Source organism: Drosophila tropicalis, unplaced genomic scaffold (genome assembly GCF_018151085.1).
Source record: "Drosophila tropicalis isolate 14030-0801.00 unplaced genomic scaffold, ASM1815108v1 contig_694, whole genome shotgun sequence".
NCBI classification, from domain to species: Eukaryota; Metazoa; Arthropoda; class Insecta; order Diptera; family Drosophilidae; genus Drosophila; species Drosophila tropicalis.
The window spans coordinates 7,252,079-7,273,831 of NW_027173176.1; the positions used below are offsets into that span (position 1 = coordinate 7,252,079).

Below are 21,753 nucleotides of genomic sequence, written 5' to 3' on the forward strand. Positions count from 1 at the left end.
TTAACCAAACAAACAAACAAACATTACAACAACAAAAACGGAGGAAGAAAAAAACGAGAGTTCACAGATTATGCATGCCATATAAAACCCCGTGCTAGACGTTTGGTAATGAAAGCATATTTTTGCATTGTTGATGCTGGATGCTGGTGCTGGGTGCTGGCTGCTGGCTGAATGCCTCATGATGATGAGTTTTATGTGCAGGCATGACAGCGCAATACAACTCACAATACACAAGCCAAAGACGAACAACGAAAGACTCTGGCCACGAACGTGCAAAAGTTATGAGACATGTGTGTGGTGTGGTGACTGCTGAAAAGCAGAAAAAACACAAACCGAAACCAAAAAACACACACACACAGCAGCTCTAAGGTCGCCACGAAAAGAAGCAAAAAAAAAAACTCAATTTTGTAGCTTTGTTCGATGTAAAGTTGCAGCAATTTGGCTGCCATTTTGGTGTCACCAGAAAGGCTGATAAAAATCGAATGAATCAACCAAACGCCAACGCGCCGGATAAAAAGATTATTTTTTAATATTAATTTTTTGTATTATTATTATTTTTGTTTTTACATAATTATTTCAGTATTTGATTGAAACACTTTCTGGGGCGGGCAGCTGCTGTTAAGATTTCAAGGTCTTTACGTGACTCCAAAATGATGCCGCCGAAGCCCCGCCAATCCGCACGGGGAGAAAGCGGCATTGGGCGTGGCATTCAAATTCAAATAGAGACCATAAGCACGTTTGGAACCACAATATACAGAAATATGATTATGTCAAGTACATATGTGACACTCCGCAGGACTTTCTTTGAAATTAGAAGGGCATTAATCATACTTACCGAATAAACACAGACTTAAGTTGAAATTGGATATACATTTTTTGCGTTTGTTTAAATATCTTGTGTGTATGTGTTTGTCTTTCTAATTTTTTTCTGAGTCATTAATAAATAAACATTAGTTCATTGTATGCAAAATTGTCTGTGAAAACAATTTTTCATTTGTATACGAATCTAATTTGCCATCATAAACATTTGGATTTGTTTTGTCTTTTTGTTTTGTTTACTTCTCATATGTAGCATGGCTTTATAAATTAATTAGCCAAGGCAATTCTGACTTCTGCAAATCGCAACTAATGATTTAGTGTTAATTTTTACACTCAAGAATCTTTTGGTAAATAGCAACAACAGCAGCAGCAGTAAGAGCGGCAAATGAGCAAACTCACTGACAAACAAAAAACAAATATTACACAATTAGCAGTTGCAGCAGCAACAGCAACAGCAGCAGAAACAGCAACAGCAACAAAAACAGCAGCAATAGTTGGGCAATAATATTAAAAGTCCTCAACCATATTAACACTTTGGGCAACGTTTTGCGGCGCGCCACAGCTGAAAATTTGTGTCAAATTCGAACAGCTCGAAGTAGCATCAACAACAAAACCAAACGAAATGAAACTCACGACACAAAAAACGAAAAAAAAAAAAAAAAAATGAAAAAGAAAACAAAAGCAAAGCAAAGGCAAAGCACATAAATCCAAAATGAATATGACACGCAAAACGCTAAATAGGCATACGGCCCATGAGGAAGTGCCACAAGTGGCACAAGTCAAAATGAGAATTTCAACTTCCTTATGCTTGCCACATGCGTTTCTGTGTGTGGTGGCGCATAAATACAAAGGTCCAAAAACACTCATTAATTGACAGACCCCATCCAGCTAAACATACAAGTAGCAGCCTAAAAGGCTGCTACAAATCAACAATTACAGTGCTTGCTTTAGAAGTAGGTTCATACATAAGAAAAGCTTGTTCCGAAATCGTTATCAAGCAATTCAAAAGCATTCGAAAAGTTGTACAACTGCCATCTGAATCATAGCACCCACAGTTCACAAGGTAACAATCAGTCTGGGCTCAGTCCTTGGTGTACACAGGTGGTAGCGATGTGAATACTTTTGAATATCTTTGCATAACTATCAAGTCACTATATCTAGATCTAGATCTTGTTCAAGCAAGACTAGCCGTAGTCAGACGGATAAAAACCAACTTAGATCATGGATTAGCAGTTTGAAGCTGAAAAATGTCCTTTAAGCTTAAGGATGATTGTTTTTCTTATGAAATTCAGTTTGAACGCCAGAATAATGTAATCAAATTTAATAACAGTTGATAAAAAAAAAAAAATCTCACATGTATTTATCCAATTTAAAGCTGGGATAAATAAATGTAAATGTAACCCAAACAGACATTGGAAATAAACTTAGCGGCTAAACTACTAAAGATACTCCTTAGGCCTAGAACTTTGTGGTAAACTATTTACAAAAACTTCTTAAAAATACACATTTCCTTCGGATCAATCGATCTGCCCCTTGTGAGCTATGTACGAGTCATAGAGCGTTGACTCCTTGCGCCGCTTAAGGCGGGAGCAGGCAATGAGCAAGGTGACTGTGAGGATGCAGAGTAAGGCGGAGCAGCTTGCCGTGAGAGCGGAAAACGTTGAGGTCTTCAGGCAAGTCTGGGGGGGCTTGCATGGGCTTCGTTTGACGATGGGCGAAGATATCATCACCGTCGTTCTCGCCCTCTTGAAGCACACGTAACGATTGAAAGAGATTGACATTCTCGGAGAGTGACGCCTGACCACCCGGACTATCTGTTGAAGTGCCCGCCTCTCCGAGAGCATCTGAGAGTGGAGGCACGGAAATGTTTGTGGCTGTCTTATTGGAGGTGTCACGCTTGGTCACCGCCTTCAGATTTCGCCAATGGCAGGGTTGACTCTGTGAAAATAAAATATTTTGAGTATTAACACTAAGGAATGCTGGTGATTCTATGCAAACAGCACTCACGGGACAACGTCCGTGACACATCCGCACATCGCACTCAATATAAAGAGCCGGGGAACCTGTGAATCGGAAAGTCTTCATGTAGGCATAGACTTGTGTCTCGTATACACCCGAATCTGACCAGGATCCTCTAAACCGGGAAATAAGTTTGTCGTCCACAGGACAACCTTGATGATCAATTAGCTGTATGCGCTTATTGGCTCCATTATGGGCGTAACAATCATTGACCACTATGTCGAAACCATCTGGAAGAAAAATGATGAACGATACAAAAGTATACCGAGGTAGAGTGCAAAATTGAACTTACCATATTTACTTCTCATGTAGATAATCAAAGTCAATGGATCGCCCACGCGCACTGGCCCAGTGACTCGAGGGCCGCCTATGCCATAGCCGTTTTGTATCTCCATATAGCATTCTGGAGGACTCAGGGTAAAGACCACAGGATTACCAGTGGCCACTCTAAAAGCAACAGAAAATTAAATAATAAACAAAACTGTTTGTAAAACTTTTTCGAGTTTTGTCTCTTTTCACTTACTCCACATCGAGAAATGGAAAAGTAACCGTTTTCCAGAAATCATATCCATACTCGCAAGTGACTTTAAAATGTTCATCAAATTCCTCTTCAATCAGGGGATTATATTGAACAGTTACAGTATTCCACATAAAATTCTGCAATGTATATCAAAATGTATAAGCTGATCGGAAATGTCTCGTTAGGATCTCACAGTGGGGTTCTTGCGGCTCTCTTCCTGCAGTGAATTCTTGCCCAAAGTTCCACAACGATTTAATTGAATATAAAATTCATAATAATCTCTTCCTGAGCCATTTATGTACATGCAGTCGGGATCGTAGGCGTAACCAGCTGAGTAGAGCAAGCCACTAAATGAGCCATTAAAACCTATGCGAATCTTCATGTAATCGTCTTGGCATTCGGCTTCAATGTCTAAAATAAGTTTGAGACTCCTGAGTAAAACGTTTGAAAGGCTGAATGGTGTGACTTACGTTGAACTCTGGTGGCATTATGGCCAAATTGTTGATAGTCCTGTTCCCAGTATTCCTCGTGCCATTTATTGCCATCATATGGTGACACGTGATAGCCACTGCCATCTATACCTGTGGGCGCGCCACTCGAATCCACACCAGTTGAGTCGTAGGTCAAGTGCACGGGATGTCCCACACGTTGCGGTATATAGCCAGAGGAATCGGGCACATGATCGGCCTACAGAAAGGTGAAAAGAGTAGATTGAGTGAAACACACTACGTATGCACAAAGCAATCTTTTGTCTGACCACATCATGCTGCAATTTGTTGCGCTCCACAGTTGCACTGCTGCGATTTGTTGTGTCCTTTGGAACTTTCTTGGAACCCACCAGTCCAGCACGCTTGCTCAACTTAGAGGCCTGGGTAGTGGGTCCCGATATATACGATTTGGAGGACAAAGCCACCAGCTCCTTCTGACCAACCTCTCCCAAAGGATGCTTGAGAGTGCGTGGCGTGGGAGTTGTAGTTTGCACTCGACCCTTACGTAACAGTAGTGGAATAGATGGCAAAGCTGAGGGTGGTGCAGCCTGAGTTGTGGTCGCCACTGCTGCTTTACTCACAATGGCATAATCAGTGCTGGTCAATTCGAGGCAATCACCAAAGGGCTGAAAAGTCAAAACGTGAAAGGTGCGTTTAAAAACTGCTAAATCAGCTTCTGGCAAATAGACAACATGTTGTTTTTTTTTTTTTTGTTGTTCTCTTTGTGTGTTCAGGGGGAAGCTACGCAACATATGGCAGCGGCGGCATATCCGTTAGACAGGCCCAAAGATTGGCCAACGATTGGTTACGGTTCATGTGCCTCTGCCATAATCAGGAAGTGCATTCTAAGAATGTGATTTAACTGTTAAATAGATTAGATTTTGCAATAGATTCGCTTTGTTCTCGAACCACTTGGCCAACCACCACCAAAGAAGCCGAACTCCAGTTAAGCTTAATAGTGAAAGGTTCGCTTCGTTCATTTCTCATCCGTCTTCGTCTTCATCTTCACTCACCTGCAACATCAGCATCAGCCGCAGCAGCATCAGCAGCAACATTGTGGTAAATCCTCTCATCTTCAGTTCCCAAGAGCAACTGTTGGCTACAGAAAATACACATATGTTTGTAAGCATGTCAATATACACATCATAATCCATTTTCAGGGTCTTGCTCAATGCGTGACCTTGCTAGTGGTCACTCAAGTGTTGGTTGGCTGTTGTGCTTCACTTACACCAAATGCGTGAAGCAGGCAGGCAGGCAGACAGGCAGAAAGGAAGTATGTGGTTCATAAATTAATTATGGTCAATATGCAGAGGAAAACATGGTTAACAACCAGAAAATGAAGCAATAGGTGGCCGCAACAACAATACGAAGCTTGAATACCCTTTGATCAGGCGATCACACAAACTATCAGTACATAATGTGGGGGAGTCGCTTTGTTCCGGCCCTCAATAAGACTCTATCTACAATGTCGCGTTTATTGGTTAAAGCCTAGAACAATAGGGGGAAGCTTGATGAAGCCAAAGTACTTGATGTTGTTGCTGTTGATGTTGGCGATGCCGTTGCCGTTGCTGTCAGCCGTTAAGGTCAAAGGCATAAAACTGTCAGCCACTTGCGTTTTGCTTCTCGTTATTAATTATAAAGTCACAGAGCCACCTCTCTGTCTTTGCCTCAGCGTCTTGTTCGCCGTTTCAGAGTGAAGAGTTACATTTTGATGACAGTTTAATGAATTATGCGATTTTGGACTATCTTCATCATTCTCATCCACTCGCACTCGCACACTCTGTGTGGATGCTTCGCTGGTTTTACACTTAGCTGTAAAAACGCACGCCGTTTGCTTAATTGTTGTTATAATTACTTTAGCTTCAACTTGTTTTTGTTGTACTCGTATTTGTTTTTGGATATTTTTGTTTAGTTTACCTGGTTATGCAATGGTTTTAAGTTTAAAGTGTTTGGTTTCGGTTTTTGGCTTTCATTATTTTCAGCTGTGGTTCTTTGCTTTATAATTACATTTAATCGTACTTGTAGCCTGACCTTGAGCTGTTTCTTGGCTCCTTCTGCCTTTGCTGTTTTGGCCATCTTTGTGTGGGCTGAACATTAGTTGTTATGGCTAACGGTACGTGGAAGAAAAAAACAACCCCCAATACGCTTTTATTCGGAGTATTGAAAATCAAAATGTTCATCTTTCACCTCTCCAAAATAACTCCCTGATATGCCTTCATATAGAAATATTTAATGCCAACTAAACAAAAGCCAGGAAAGAAACTATTGAATAAATATGGCCAAAAGCCAATTCCTTTGATAATTAATATTTTAAGTAAGGAAAAGAAACTGTAAAATACCTGTCCAAAAACACTCAACAACTTATATTTTTGTCGAAGTCTCTAAAATATCTTTTTGGATGATTTACTTTATTCAATACACTTACCTTGCTTATAAATATCCACAGGATCTGCCTACGGATCGGTACTAAGTATATTTTATGGAACACTTTACTTCTTGGTATGGTATACTTCCAAGTCTTGGCAATGCACTGATCTCTGACCTACTCCAATCTAAAGCATTCACAAAATGATTACTTCATAATGGTCACAAATTTTTACACAAAAAAAAAAAAAAAAAAAAACAAACGCAAGAGAAGTTGACCTATTTCCCGTGACTTTTCACAAAACTCCTCCAGGCGTCGTTCATAAAACTTGACGGGGCGTGCCAAAAGAAACAGTACAAAGCGGTTTCACTTTCAATATGATAGCTCGGTTGATTTTTTCTTTTTCCGTTTTTGGTTGGATATTGCGCGATCTTTTTCTACGTCATTTATGCCATTTATCAGGTGGTTTGCTTTACATGTTACACGTCTTTTTCGGAAAAGTGTTGTTGGTTTTTGGGTTTTCGCTTTTTGGCAGACCGAAAAATCACTCAAGTGCAACTTGCCAAATAGAATCACAACGAGTCGCTCTGTTGGTGGGTAGATCTGAGAGGTTGTTGCCTAATCTTACATAATATGGCCAGGGCGCTACCACCACGACGAGAGGAAAGATGTGCCTTACGAACAAACGGACGATGGTTTGCAGCTCTTCGCGTTACGCTTAGGTGTGAAGCCAAGCGCAGCTGGTGGCGGACCTTTATAAAGTTTTTCCACCACATCCAACCAGCCGTTCATCCACTCATCCACATGGTTAGAAGTGTGGTAGAAGAAAATGAAGAAGTTAAAGAAGAGCTCGGCTCCCCCCAAGTGAAGTGTAGTTGGGTAACGTTATCACCCATCCTCTTCATTTACTTTCATTCAAACAATCAAAGTTACCGTTAACTTGCAAGTTCGCAGAAGTGCAGCATCAGCATCCAAGGAGGAACTGACCGACCCCTTTTGGCCTTTCAGTCAAGGTCAACGCCTTGCATTTACCTATAACGGTAACTGTCTTTTAATTACATTTTCCTAAGACTTTACCAAGCGTGTCTGCCTGTCTATGTGTTTGTGGGTATCTGTGTGGGGGGTTTTTTAAAATACAAATTGCTAATTACTTAGTTTGTTTAAGCATTTTAACGGTGTTTTAAGGTGTCTTGTGAAAGGCACCCCCCGCCTCCACAGGTTGACCCTGGTGGTCCGCTGATGGCATGCAAGGGCAGCGTTTTCCACAAGTGTGACGACTGATTCCCAGTTCGTCCAAAAGAAACACCCACCACGGCAAAGTTGACCCACATTGAATGTGCTGCCACGAACAGTTTTAAGTGCTGCCGATGTCTACATCAGTTTCAAGGGTTAGAAAATAAATCGTATTACGTAATGGCTTTGGCAATGCCCGGCCAAACAGATTACTATTAACGTTCAGGTAAACGCATCATCCATTAAACTTAATATATTTCTTCCTGTTTTAACCACTTACACTTAGGATAACAAGGAATCTTTCCCACGTGACACTTCTGTGGTCCGTTTCAGACTTTCGGCAAAGTAAACTTAATGGCCAACAGTTCTGTAAGAGATTTTGACCTAATGTCTTCCTTCTCGCTCATTTTCACATAAAATTGCATCATCCGTTTGATTCAAAAAAGATCGATATCCTTGAGTATATTCAGCTATTGTATAGGGTAAGATTGACATTTCCGCTTATGTCTTATGTATATGTCCATGTACATATATGTCGTTGTGGACTCTAATTTATTTATAGCCAATTTAAATGAATAAGACTTCAATTAGTTTAAGTTTTAGCTTAGTCATTTTTATTGTGTTTTTTCTATATTTTGTATTTTTTTTGTTTTGTTTCTTTATATATTTTCACACTTTTTTCATACTTTTTGTCCCATTTGATATCCTTTTTTTCATTTATCATTTTCATCAACATAATCAAGCATACACATTTACATAGATAAAGATCTGATCATCAAGCATTATAATAATACATGGTCATAAACAAAAACAAAAAAAAATTAGTTAAACCATACATCAGAGAATGGATCCCTTGAATTTTTGTAGCGTTTTGTCGACTCGTTAGATTAAAAACTAAATTCCAAATCTCCTTCAATCATTCGATTAACATAAGCTTTTTGTAGAAATTAATTATAATCGTGGGTATTTCTTTGTTTAAATAAATAATATTAGATCTACTGTAATATAATATGTTTGTTACACTCCTTTCATTCATTTCATTTCTTTTTTTTTTTTTGTCATTTTTTTTAAGTTTTTGTAATTTTTGTTTTGGTTTATATGTATAGTTTAAAATTTTTATTGCATTTTTTGGTAGTTTTTCTTGTTTTTCATCTTTGTTTTAAATTGAAACTCTGAACATTTAAAATCTACAGATTTACACCAATAATTATATATAGTTATGTATGTATGAATATATATATATTTTTTTTGTCATTGTTGGATTTTTATACCCTTGCAGAGGGTATTATAAAATTGGTCAGATGTTTGTAACGCACAGAAGGAGACGTTTCCGACCCCATAAAGTATATATATTCTTGATCAGCATGAGAAGCTAAGTCGATATAGCCATGTCCGTCTGTCCGTCTGTCCGTCTGTCCGTCTGTCCGTCTGTCCGTCTGTCCGTCTGTCCGTCTGTCCGTCGGTGCGTACGCGTTTTACTCAGCCATCTTAAGAGCTATCGGGATGAAATTTTTTTGGGAGCTTTTTTTACCCGGGTGAGATAAAGTATGAAAATCTTTGGGATCGGACTACTATATCATATAGCTCTGGAACAAAAATTTTTGCAAAAATTGGAGTATCCCCATGAAATTTACCAATATAATAGAATTTGATATAAAATCTCAGATCCCAAAATTTGACCCTGATCGGATAAATAGAACACAAGTTACAGTCTATATAAATCGGTTCAATCGCTGCCGGCAGCTCTGCTTGCTGCCTACTACGTCACCATCTGTTAACAGAGCACATGCATACACACACAGACGCAACGCTATATAAACTGTATGTGTATGCGTGCGTTGCTTTGCTTAGGGAATGAGGGAAGAAGAAGAACAAATTGTACATAGTATGAAGAGTAAAATTGTTTTGTTTGTATATTAATGAATTGAGTTGCAGAAAAGAAATTTTGAACATGTGAAATTATTATTGTCAAGGACTGCAAGGGTATATAAACTTCGGCATAGCCGAATTTAACTTCTTTGATATTTTTACATAGTTTTATATTAATATTTTTAGTGTTGCTAAATTTTGATATTTATAAATTTTTTGTTTTGTGTTTGCGGTTAAAATACTAATTAAAACTGATGCTGATCTTGCCATGATTGTTTGAAGATATATATGTATATGCATATATCCATATATAATTGTAATCCTTCATACTTAGAAAGAGGGATTGTGGTTGGAGGGAGGCTTAGAAGCAGCATTTGCGGTTGTTGTTGGCGCCACTGACCAACTTGCAGTGTTGCATGTCCGAGCGACGCGGGCGGTTGGCCTTGGCCTGAAAATCGCGAACCTTATTCGAACGTTTGATGGCGCTGCGGCATAGCTGCTGGTGCTGCTTCTTGTTGTTGCTCTGAAAAGGTACCAATAGTGTCGAGGGATTAGGCGAAGAGCAGAAAGTATGGATAGAAAGTATGGATTTACCTTCTGGCTTTGGCGAGCCAGAGTCTGCTGCTTCAGCTGAGCGGCCGCATGGCGATCGAAACGTGCGTTGTGCGAAGAACGCTGCTCCTGCACGGCACTTGCAGGCTCCGAAACTGCCTGGGAATCCTCCAGTGAATCGTGCTCCTGCTGCTGTGGCACTTCCGCTGCCCCGAGATCAAGATTTACAAAACTTTCAGTGCCCTCCTGAGTGGGCCTAATACTACGATAAACGGACATGCTGCAATGCAAGACAGAAAAGACGCACATAATGAGAATTCCTTTAGAATTAGTTGCGTTAAGCATGGTGCCGGTATGAAGATATGAAGAGGGATTGAAGGGAGTTGTGTTTTATGTATGTGTGTTTAATAAAGATCACCAACCTTGGATGCTCAATCAATAGATTCTCAAATGGTGAAGTTTCCATATTGATTGGCCCAATCGAGGTGAAGCATGGTGGCGGTGTTACGTACCAGGACTCCTCCATGAGCACGCCATTAGCTTGACCACCCTGATCACTGCCGCAAGGTGATGCGGGAGCCGGGGACGTGGCTGCCGCCGCAACATACAGGGACTGACTCACATTATTGTCAGTGTCAGACACGCCAGCACATATCGGCACACTTCTGGGCGGGCTTAGGGTTGAGATGCTTAATGGCCGATTTACGCGCGAGCGTTGCATGTAATTGCGTTGCTGCTGTGGCCGCGGTCCAGTGTAAAGGGAATGCGAGTTGATATGCTGACGGCGGCGCGTCGACGCAGCCGCCGATGATGTAAGGCCATGGCTTGCAGATCCTGCCTTTGGCTGAAGTTCCACCACCGATAGCTCTTCTTCGGAGTCGCTGCGTGGCAGAGAATCCTCTTCTTCGTCTGGCAAAACATTATTAATATCATTAATATTTGAAACTTAAAATTTAGTTGGATTGGTTTTTGTCAGTTTTCTTCATAGCTTACCTTCCTTTTCGACAATAAACCATTCGTCCTCGTCAAAGTCCTCGTCAATGCTAATACCCCCTCTAGGAGTGAGTAGCTTCGTTATAGATGGCGGCTGTTTATGTTGCTGCTGTCGCTGTTTGCCCCGACGATTTTTGCCGCTGCCCCCACCGCGTTTACCGTTATTGCTGCGCACAGTGCCTCGATTATTGCCCGTTACCGATGGCGTGGATGAGGTCACCTCAATTACATCTCCAGCGACCTGATCGTTGCCAGAATCGTTGTTGTTGCTGCCGCCGTTGCCGGGATTGGTTAATTCGTTACTTTGAGTTGACTCGTCAGTTGCTTGCGCTCCAAATAGAAACGTTGCGAGACTGCTAAACATTATACAATCCACTCGGTCCTCGGATGTACGGATGCTACTGTTCGCTGTACTGATAGCTTGCTTATTGCTTTTTGGAGTTAACTTCAAAAGGATTGTTCTTTCAATGAGATCAATTTACGTTAAGTTTTAAGAGTGTTGTCAGTGCAATTGTATAATAGAGAGATTGCTTATAATGTTGCAGGTTGTTGGTTTTGTTCCTTGGATGTTGCTCAGTCTTTATATTCGCTTATTTTTGCTGCGTCTTTGTGTTTGCTGTGTACTTGTTGTGTTTTTGTATGTAGAAGAAGCTAAAAAGAAAAACAAGCAAAGAAAATCGGTTAGGCAAAAGAAAAAATGTCAGAAAATTGTTCATTCAACAAATGAGCTTAGCAAATTGTGCGCATATTGCGTAATCGGGCAACGTTCGCCCTTTTCCCATTTCCCCATTGACTGGCTTTCCCATTTTCAGCTGCGTCAGTGAACAACTGCAAACTGTATGTCCAACGGGTCGGCTACTTAATATTATTTAATAACATTACCCCCCACACACATTCCAAGTGAGAGCGAGCATATCCGACTATTAAAAAGCCAAGTACTTGTCCTCTGCGTGCTAACTATGGATTCTTTTCCATTACTAAACTGAGTCGTGTTTTAGCCATAGTCCACAACCCCGAGTGTGCTCACATACATACAAATGTACATATGTATAGGTAATTGTGTTGAGGTGGAAATGTTTTCTTTTTCTTTTTTACTGATGCTGATTGAAAGCAAAGCTTTATTAAAAAACAATCTAAAGATGGCAATTATTTCAGACTAGACATTCATTATTATTCACGATGAAAACTATATTAAAGTTTGATAGGCACTGTGCTGCACCCGCTGATGTGCATGTGCCATGCATATGATCAAGTCAATTATATTATATAGACGTACACACATACATACATACATATATACAATTGGAATTGAGCTCATGTCATGACAATGGGAAAATATCGGTGAGTGTGTGTTTGTGTCAACGGAATTGCTTGAAAACGTTTGCCATTTCCACTATTAAGTGCAGCTGATAATCAAAACTGTGCCAATGGGCAGACTGAAGTGGAGTGCTTTAGAGGATAAGGATGATGGTGGCTTGCTGGTGAAATTATGCATGAAAAGAAAACTGAAAACCCCAAAACAAATGCAACAACCATCATGGCCAAAACGAAGCGAATGGAAAGACAAAAGCCAATTGCACTGGCAATGGCAATTGCATGGCCTGGTAAAGCAAAGCAATTTGCAATTTGACCGCAAACAAAACGCAAAAAAACACGTTTACATGAAGTGCACACAATGCACTGGGGCCTGTAAAGAGGCAAGTGAAATCTGCACAACAACCATCAGAGCCAGCGAACTGGCAGCAAATGCTTTTGATGGAGTCCATACCCTACCGAGGAAAAGGCAAATGCCAGCGAAAGCGGATCATAGACTTTGATGATGGGCATAAAGTCTACTCGAAAATTCGACAAATCCAAACAAAACGCTGGAAGAGTATGGTCTTAATTTGGCAATTTCCATAGATAAGCAAGAAGAGGAGGCATTCTATCTCAAGAAGTATCTATCTAATTCGTTGCACACTAAGATTTCAAAGAGTTTATTCCTCCGAACAAAACGTAAGGCAAATTCATCATAAAAACTAGGAAATGACCTCAAAATGTTTCTTCTATAACCATATTTTGACACGAAGTATTTGGTTTTGACGTTTGGCATTCAAACAATTATATTCACAAGTATGTATTAGTTTGATTTACATTTGTATGTTCATATATGTATGTATACCTATGCATTGGCACAAAGTATGCATAAATATGCAATTATAGTGATTGCAGTTACCCACATGGCGGATGTCCGTGCAAATTTGTCCATCCATTGCGTTCGCGCAAGAATTTTATTTTTAAACACGTCGAACACAAAACAAAAACCAATCAAACGTCATTGGCATATACTTTTCACTCTTACACAGACCCCCAGCCATAACAGCTGATAACCTCCGGACAGTAAGACAAAGGCACCAGCTCAATCTGGGACCTGGGCCATTGGCTTGATGTTTGTACTTGATTTGCAGTAAATCATTTTCACTTTTGTCACCAAAGAGCTAAATAAATGTGACCTTGGTCGAATGTAAGCAGTTCTGCAAATGTATGTATAATAAGTAGAATATAAGTATATCTATCTACATGTATGTACCTATGTATATATATACCTGTACCTGCATAGGTAGATATATAATATACAAGTTTCTTTAAAATGTATGACAACAAATTGCATTTGGCTGTGCTTAAATTCACACAAATTCAATCATATGTAGATACATGTGTGTTGCCATAACCTTGATTGATGAGTGTTTTGTTTGATTATATAAGTTGTCTAGATATATGCTGATTATCATATGCATATAGGAAATCTATAAATATTCCCCAAGTCAATATACCTTGGTGTGGTTAGTTTAAAGTTTGTTTTCTTTTTCCTTTCGGTTTCTTGATTATCATCGTGTCTTATTTACTGACAAGTTGGTGCACTCTAAAATAGTATTACGATAAGACACACGCTAGACGCTCCGACTAGACGGCGACGTTCTCAACTATGCGAACACGAATCTATACTATATGTCTACAGCTCAAAAGCCTAGAATGTGTGTTCCAAAGGTTCCCCAAACAAAGGCGGCGAGAGATAGAGAGATAGAGAGAGAGAGAACAGACTTGAATTTAGCGTGGCTAAGGAACTTGAACTAATTCAACTAATGTTTGTTTAACGTCTGGTAAACTAATGATATTGCGAATCAAGGTAAATAGGAATCAATCTTTTTCCTTTGTTTATCCAATTTACATCTTATGTATGTACATACATACATAGTCTACATTTGGGCGCAAATTATAGCAACAATATTGCATCAGTTTCACATAAATACTTTGGAATTTCATTCATATCAAAGAACTCTATATATGAATCTATAAAATAAAAAAAAATTATTAGATAAGAATTTTTTGATATTCATTTGCGAAACTTTACGAAATTTGCCCACTTGACTTGAGATGCCATAAAAATGAAATCTCCAAACAAAGAGCTCTCCTACCCAAAAAACAAAAAGAAACATCTATACAATATATAGGAACTGATATATAGCTTTATAGGTAAGTATACCAACTACCTATACACCCATATACAGAACACACACACACACAGGTATGTATAATACAATCAACTGCCATTGGCGTAACTGATTAGCTTAAAGCTTCCTTTGTTTTGTTGCCATTATGTCTATGTATGTATGTACATATGTGCATATGTGTGTATGTGTTTCCCTTTCATTTATTCTGTTTCTGCTTCTGTTGTTTTTTGGCCAAATTCAAACAATTTGCCCACTTCGATGAGTTACATATATTTATTATGATGTGGGGCGATGGAAGGGCGGACTTTTCTTTTTTTTAAGAATTATGCAATCTTTCCTCAATGACGTCAGCTACAACCTTGAGTGGGAGAGCGCAATAAAACCAAAAGCCAGAATGCCTTTTTTTCGTTTTGTTCGCTTCTACAGAGAGAACATGTAAGTCAGTCTTACTAATTGCACTTAATTGTTATACCATTATCTGGGCAAATCAGCTGAGCCCAGCTGATGACGATGACGATGATGATGATGATGATACTAATGGTGATATTGTGGGTTGCCTTACCTTAAAACACTGAATACTGTGCTTGTTGTTGTAGGTGGTTGTTATTGTTGTAACAGGTGGAAACAAAGAAAACCAAACGTAATGTCTTTTTTGGAGATAATAAAATAATATCCGTATGTATAAAGACACACAAAGACAGCGAGAGAAATGATTTGATGAGGGAAGGCACAGCCACAGACAACAGTTTAGAAAGATACTGCTAAGTCGACAGTCGTTTGCCAACTGAAAACAGAAAATTTTGTTTGAACGGAAGCGCATTTGAATTTCAAAAGCGCACGAAATGAAGAACCAACAACAACAGCAACAACAACAACAAAAAGCTACAAGCTACATCAGCTAGATGGCGAGAGCATATCTTTTGTAGACCAGAGGCAGTATCTGTATCTGCGAGGGTCACCACAAAAGTTCCCAACAAGCACTTACTCTTTGACTAAAAGTGTGATGGAGAATCGAAACGACAAACCACTTTTCCATAAAACAATTAAAATTTGCAAAATTATTTGTAACTTTCACACAAAACAAAACCAAAAAAAAAGTCAAGATTAAATTTAGTTTGTACTTGTTTCAAAACTTCTGGCTTAACCCTCGAGTTTGTTTCGGCCAAGTTTTTGGCTTTTTCAATTTCAATTTTTATTGCACTCTCACAAACTGCAAAGTCTTGATATTTAGTTTCTTACGATTTTTCTGGTGGGGGAATACTGATTTTTAATTACCTATGTCTCTGCCGATATTAATAATTTGTTTAAAAATTTAGTTTTCCTTCGGTTTTCACTTTTCGCACTGCACTTGGCGTTGCGTTTGCTTTCAAATATCAAAGGCGAATGCCAGCCTCAGCAGAAGTAAAGCAACAGCTGAGCATTTGGGCATTGGGGCATTGCGATAAGAGAGAGAGAGAGAGGGAGAGAAGCAGAGAGAAAGAGCGAGAGAGGAAAGACAAAGAGAGAGAGCGTATCTAAGCACATAATTATGTATTTTTTTAAAACGCAAAAAGGCCTGAGCTGTGGGGCTCCACAGAGGGAGGGGAGAGGAGGACGTCAAAATTTATGCTCCACCAAGCAGCTGAGGAGCACCAGCTGGTAGGAAGAAGGAGAGGTTGGTGGTGCGATCATACGCAAGTTTCGTGATTTTTTGTTTAACAACAAAAAGCGAAGCTCTCTTTTGCTAGCTCTCTCTCACTCTCTCTCTCTCTCTAACTCAAACAACAAAGAGAGGCGATCAGCTGGTGCTCTGATGTTGTTGTCCGCTTGACACACTTTTGCTCCCCCTCGTATAAGTTTTTCTATGTACATACATGTGTATGTGTGTATTTGTGTATCTATATCTTTCTCTGTGTTTTTGTTATTACTTTTTTTTGCTTTCTATATCTGCCAGACCAAGTGGCTCTTTGCTGACTAAGCCAACATAGAGGGAAAGGGGTTGAGTGTAGTGCGAAGGAGGAGGATTGCCAAAGTAGTTCGCAGCTGTCTGCTCAAAGTTCAGAATCATATGTATTACATAGATACATACATATGTATGTATGTATGTACATAGATGGATAGATATATTCGTTGTAGTGGTATTCTTTCAATGAGCTTATTAGCAATGAAGTTTATGCCAAGTCACGTTGATAAGTGCAAAAACTTTGCCAAGGCAGCACTCAGTCAAAACGCATAAAATTGCTAATCTAATGAACATTAAAAACTAGACAATATTTGAATTCGAAATATAGTCAGTTAGATATGATGCAATAGCATCAAACACGGTTGTCATATACATACATACATACCATATATTCCTGATACGAAATCTTCAAATCTTATCTTACTTAAAACGTTTACGAACTTGGTAACCAAAAGGAGAGCTCAATAAAGTAGTAATTTTCCCAAGTCCTTTTAGAAATTTATTAATACTTGGACGAATACGACTTTAGTTTATCAAACTTAATGGTTCAGTCAAAAATTTTGGAATTCTATTCAATGAAAGTGCTCGAAATTTGTGATCGCTTTCGTATATGCATACATAGAAAGAATCTGGCCAAAAACCAAAACACAACCTGATGGCCAGGTTCAAGGTTAGTTTGTGCTTGTATTGCTATATAATGTAGATGCATCTGTATTGGTTTCATCAGCTTGTATTCTTGATATTTTTAGAAGCGTTTTTATCATGCAACAGCTGACAGGCTCGGCGACAAGTTGTAGCTCACAGCTGCGGCCACAAAACTGAGCACTACAAACATGAATGCCCACACCAATACAGGTAGAGAGCAATATATGTATCCTATATAGATAGATAGGTTGCTAAATACATACATACAAGTATCTTAAAATTTTGTTTTTTTTTTTAATTTTTGTTATTTTCATAATAACATTTTTTTGGCCACACGCGCACAAGCAACAACAATACGTGTAGGTATTATGCATATATACACACACACTCTCATGGCTCTTACGCAGATTGGTGGAATACAATAATATAAACAAAATTGGCGTCATTGCATAAAAAAAAGCAAAACAAAACAAAAGAAAAACAAAAAACAAATCACCACGACTGTCTCTCTGACAACACTTTAAACTAAAATAAACAGCAACGAACCACATACATATGCTTGGAAAAGAGACTTACAAACAAACACACAATTTCCAGCATTTCTTTTGTAGACAAACCCCATAAATTATAAGCATCCCATGTAAATGGGCTGGAAACCTCAACAAATGTTTGGCATTTATCTAAACAAACATGCTAGAGCCAAAGAAGAAGTTGGGGGCGGTTCAGCATCAAAGGGCTCGCATCTAGGCTACTGCGCATAAAACCAAAAGCCAAGTACAAACGAAACACTACAACATCGGCCCCAACCCAGTGGCTGGGGGTGGGTACATGGGGGAAATGGAAATGGTGAGAGCAAGCATAGCTTAAAGCGAATTGCGCAGCAAACTCAAACGCCAACGCCAACGCATTGCAAGAGCCTCAAATGCGTCATTATGACCAGGGATTTCAATGAAATCATCAAACTGGTAATCTAAAACAAAGGTTTGAAAATCCTTTAAGTTTAGTTTACACCAACATCTATGATCATCTTTTATTGTATACTCAGTATAGAATTATATACACATGAATATGTACATGATTGAGACACACGGCGGAGATTGGGCAAGTTGAGTGTGTTATTGCTCTTGCTTATCAAATCGTTCGATCGATGATAAATATGGCACACAATGAATTCAATTAAAATTATATACGAGAATTTCAAGTTCGCATACCTGTAGCCCCCTTTGGGGTCTAAGTTTTGGGGGCTGCGGTTGCACTTTGCCTCCACAAGTATTAATGGCATTTAGATGAGCTTTTTATTGTGTGTGTGTGTGTAAGTGTGTGCACATACATATTCACTATATAAATATATAAATGATACGATCATTTACTTGTATAAAACGTAATTTCAATCGACGCAGTTTTTATGCCTTTACCTACATACCGTTTTAGTCTGATTTTGATGGGCGACGACGCATTAATTTTATCACTTTGTTTATCAGTGCCAGCAAATAATTTTCTATATACTAATATGTACATATGCTTTTAGATATAAACTGTACAGGGATGGGCCAATTGGGTCAGACACTCAGTCAGCCAGTCAAGTAGTCAGATATAGTAATGTCAATCAATCAATTGTATAGTCAAATCATCGAACGCTGACTTCTATAGCCAATTGCATCAGCGTTTGAGACTCTTAATACTCGGCCCTTAGCACCCAAGGCAATTACATGTATGTACATACATACATACATATATGTTTGTATAGTAATGTTAAGCGACGCAGTTAAATAATATTACATGTTTGCATATTATATACTTCGTGCTCACTCGCTTTAACGCTGATCCTTAGAGTGTATGGCATATACTTTTGTATGGCAATTGCCTACTTTTGGGAACAGAGGTTACTCTGGTCGTCGCTCACTCGATAATATCTAATCGATTTTTGAATCTATTCCAAAATAGCCCTGAAAAAATGTCCTTTCTCTTGCCTTGTGGGGAAACTCTTGCATAAAATGCTTAAAATAGAAATGAAAACCTCAGTTGGTTACTATAACTGAAACATTTCCCCTACTTTCCAATGAATTTCCTCTGAACCTTTCTCTCGCCTTTTTAACTCTCCTCACTTCTAGCTATCATCTCTCTCTCTCTCTCTCTCTCTCTCTCTCTCTCTGTTTTTATCTGGCTCTCTGGTATGTCTTGTTTACAAACAAAATGTTTGACCTGCGCAGTTTGGAATGAGGGTCTACAACCTGAACTCGATACCTCCTAGCCTTAACAAATGTTTTGGTCTTCAACTCTCTTTTCTTTTGCTCTCTCACTCCTGGTCAATGGTTTTCCACTGCAATTATATATACATACATGGATTTTGAAAAGGATACATCTATATATATACATATATTTGTATAAATAGCAACTTCCGCATAGGATTTAGTTAGAAGAAGGTCTGCAGCTTCCTTTTGTTTATTCTAATTTTGTTATTTTTGTAAGCCCACTCGTCGGGGTCACCTTTGCTATTTGCATGACTGTATTTAAGCCTTATTATTGCATCGATTAAACGTTGACATGTTAAATTATGGGCCACGTCAGTAAGAGCAGCAGTAACAGCGCCACCACCACTAATGGCACCGCCACCACCACCAAACCCCCTTCTGAGAACTGCGCAGTATGCAGTCAATTTCTATTACTGGGCCTACCACCTGGATTTGTTTACAACCCCCAAGAAGGCTGCAACTTACAAAATTATGACGTAATTTTCTTCTTATCATTTTTCAGTGTTTCATATATGAACATACATATGTATGTATGTGTTATATTTTAACGATTTCTCTTACAATTGTCGGGACCTTGACTTTGTCCTCAAGGTCCTGAAACAGATTTAGACAAAAGTCATTTGTACTTTAGTTTCGAGGATTGGGAAATATTTGCCGTTTTGGGATTACCCGAAAATTACTTTCTTATCGTTACAGTTCTTGCTACCTGTGAGCAGGCAAGACGAAGACACGTCTAATGATTGTTAAATTAAAAGACAAGCCAAAAGTCTAGACTCCAGAGCATGTCGATTCGCCTGATTAGCGCGACATTTAGCCGATCTTGACAACGACTATTTGGCCGATGCATACGAATTGAACGCCAAAAGACTAGTAGCATCAGCTGTTAACCGATAAATACATGCACAAACATATACACATTGAACCCCTAAACAACTGGCCAGACTTGATTTATCTCTGTAGAGGTAGGCACTGTTTCAGGCAGCTTCTCCGACTTCTGCCTTCTACCCAAAAGACAATGGTTGGCCGCTGTTTCAAGACCTGTTCTGCACTTTTTTTTATTTTGCTTTTGTTTTCTCTTATTAAGTTTTTGTATACCCTGCAGAGGGTTTTAAAAAACGGTCAGTTGTTTGCAACAATCGCCTAGTATAGTGTCATAGGAACGATAGATCAACAAATTTAACTGATTTAACCCTCAGATCGCTTCTAATGTGATTTAACATCATCAAAACATATCATGCAGTGATAGAGTTCTGAGTAAGAGTTCTGAGACTGTCAGAGACTGTAAGGGTATATACATTTCGGCTTGGCATAGTAAACTTTTCTGCATGATACAGATAGGATTTTGTTTTTGTTGTTTCGACCTGCGTGTGTGTACCTTGAACTGGGTATCTTTTCGATAATCCAGCAAAACTACTTTGCGGTTTCTAAACAAAAACAAATAGGAGCACATAAAACGCTGAAAACTGTAAAACTTGCCAAAATCGGGACTAACCAACTCAAATGATAAATGGTGACTAAAAATGAAAGAATAAGAAAGTACCTACTACTCCCACTAGAACCAATGATTAGCACTTAAAAATTCGATAGTTTTATGTATGTACATACATATGTATTGATGTAGCTAAGAACAGGAAGGGGAAGTTAATTAAACTAAAACCCAGATCGTTGACATTCTACGACTTTGACTAACATTTCTATGAGCACAAAGAGTTTCGCCTAGTTTTCGATGTGATTTGTTGCTTCTTGGTTTTTTTGATAATGATCACATTACAAATGCTGAAAACGTGATGCAATTCAAATTTATGGCTATTAGATGCCAAGAGCAACGTAGAGAAAACCAAATCAGCTTAAAGAACTTTGGGGACTCGTGTTCTTTGGAAAAAGTACACACATAGACCCAGAAGGCACACAAACACACACGCACACTAATGCAAAAAGTGTGAACTCTGTGCGGATGCGAAGGTGCAATCAGATTTTTTCCATTTTTACTTATGTATGTATGTATGTATTTTTTTGTGTATGTGTGGATGTACAATATTTCGCATGGCTGCACTTTTCAAGTGTATAAAGTATGTATGCACTGAGTTTAAAACAAGATTTAATATGTACATATGTACATCAGAATGTATGTATGATATATGTTAATAGATATACATATGTATGTGTACACAAGAGTATCACTTCCGCAAAAAAAAAAAACCACACCGAAAATAGGGGTTAAAAAATGATGAAAAAAGTCCAAAAAGGAAATTGCATTTACTTACATTGACTTAAGCTTAGCTATGGATTTTATTGATCGATAGGTTGAGCACCTTCTCTGCCTTGGCTAGTGGTAACAGGTTGGGTTTTTTCTATTGAGTGTAATTCACAGATGATTTATTTCAGTTTTTTCTTAATGTTCAGTTGTATTTCCGATATTCGATTCGAAGAAAATGTAGTCCAAAAAAAAAACACTAACTTCTTCGTGACGTATTATCGTTTGTATGCTAACAACGACTGACGGCGAACGAATGACGAGGATGATGATGGCCTATGGCTGAGGGTTCAAAAGAAAAAATACACACA

The 21,753-nt window shown here is 38.8% G+C and overlaps 2 protein-coding genes across 5 annotated transcripts; both read right to left on the minus strand.

Annotated features, from left to right (window-relative positions):
* Positions 1–2,336: 2,336 nt before the first annotated feature.
* Positions 2,337–4,901, minus strand: LOC137579242 (uncharacterized). The gene is given in 9 exon segments (XM_068292947.1): positions 2,337–2,510; positions 2,512–2,757; positions 2,827–3,068; positions 3,131–3,285; positions 3,362–3,495; positions 3,552–3,769; positions 3,829–4,045; positions 4,116–4,472; positions 4,860–4,901. Coding segments are annotated over 9 exon segments (1,785 nt in total).
* Positions 4,902–8,035: 3,134 nt separating this feature from the next.
* TP53INP (Tumor protein p53 inducible nuclear protein) lies at positions 8,036–21,679 on the minus strand. Of its 4 annotated transcripts, none has more exons than XM_068292657.1 (5): positions 21,453–21,679; positions 10,859–11,509; positions 10,288–10,774; positions 9,908–10,145; positions 8,036–9,836 (listed from the first exon to the last, which is right to left on the minus strand). In XM_068292657.1, exons 2-5 carry the CDS (start codon positions 11,220–11,222, stop codon positions 9,675–9,677), a joined length of 1,251 nt encoding a protein of 416 aa, XP_068148758.1. In that variant the 5' UTR covers positions 11,223–11,509; positions 21,453–21,679; the 3' UTR covers positions 8,036–9,674. The 4 variants fall into 4 exon arrangements, with proteins under 4 accessions (XP_068148758.1, XP_068148759.1, XP_068148756.1 ...); XM_068292658.1 differs by lacking the exon at positions 21,453–21,679 and adding an exon at positions 15,625–15,734 and having other exon boundaries at positions 10,378–10,774; XM_068292655.1 differs by lacking the exon at positions 21,453–21,679 and adding an exon at positions 15,625–15,734.
* Positions 21,680–21,753: the final 74 nt, after the last annotated feature.

Bases quoted from the DNA above. Each gene is read 5' to 3' on its own strand.
- TP53INP (XM_068292657.1), bottom strand. From the start codon at position 11,222: ATGTTTAGCAGTCTCGCAACGTTTCTATTTGGAGCGCAAGCAACTGAC. The intron at 10,775-10,858 runs GTAAGCTATGAA...ATGTTTTGCCAG, and splicing joins GTTTATTGTCGAAAAGGAAG to ACGAAGAAGAGGATTCTCTG. The intron at 9,837-9,907 runs GTAAATCCATAC...GTACCTTTTCAG, and splicing joins TGGCTCGCCAAAGCCAGAAG to AGCAACAACAAGAAGCAGCA.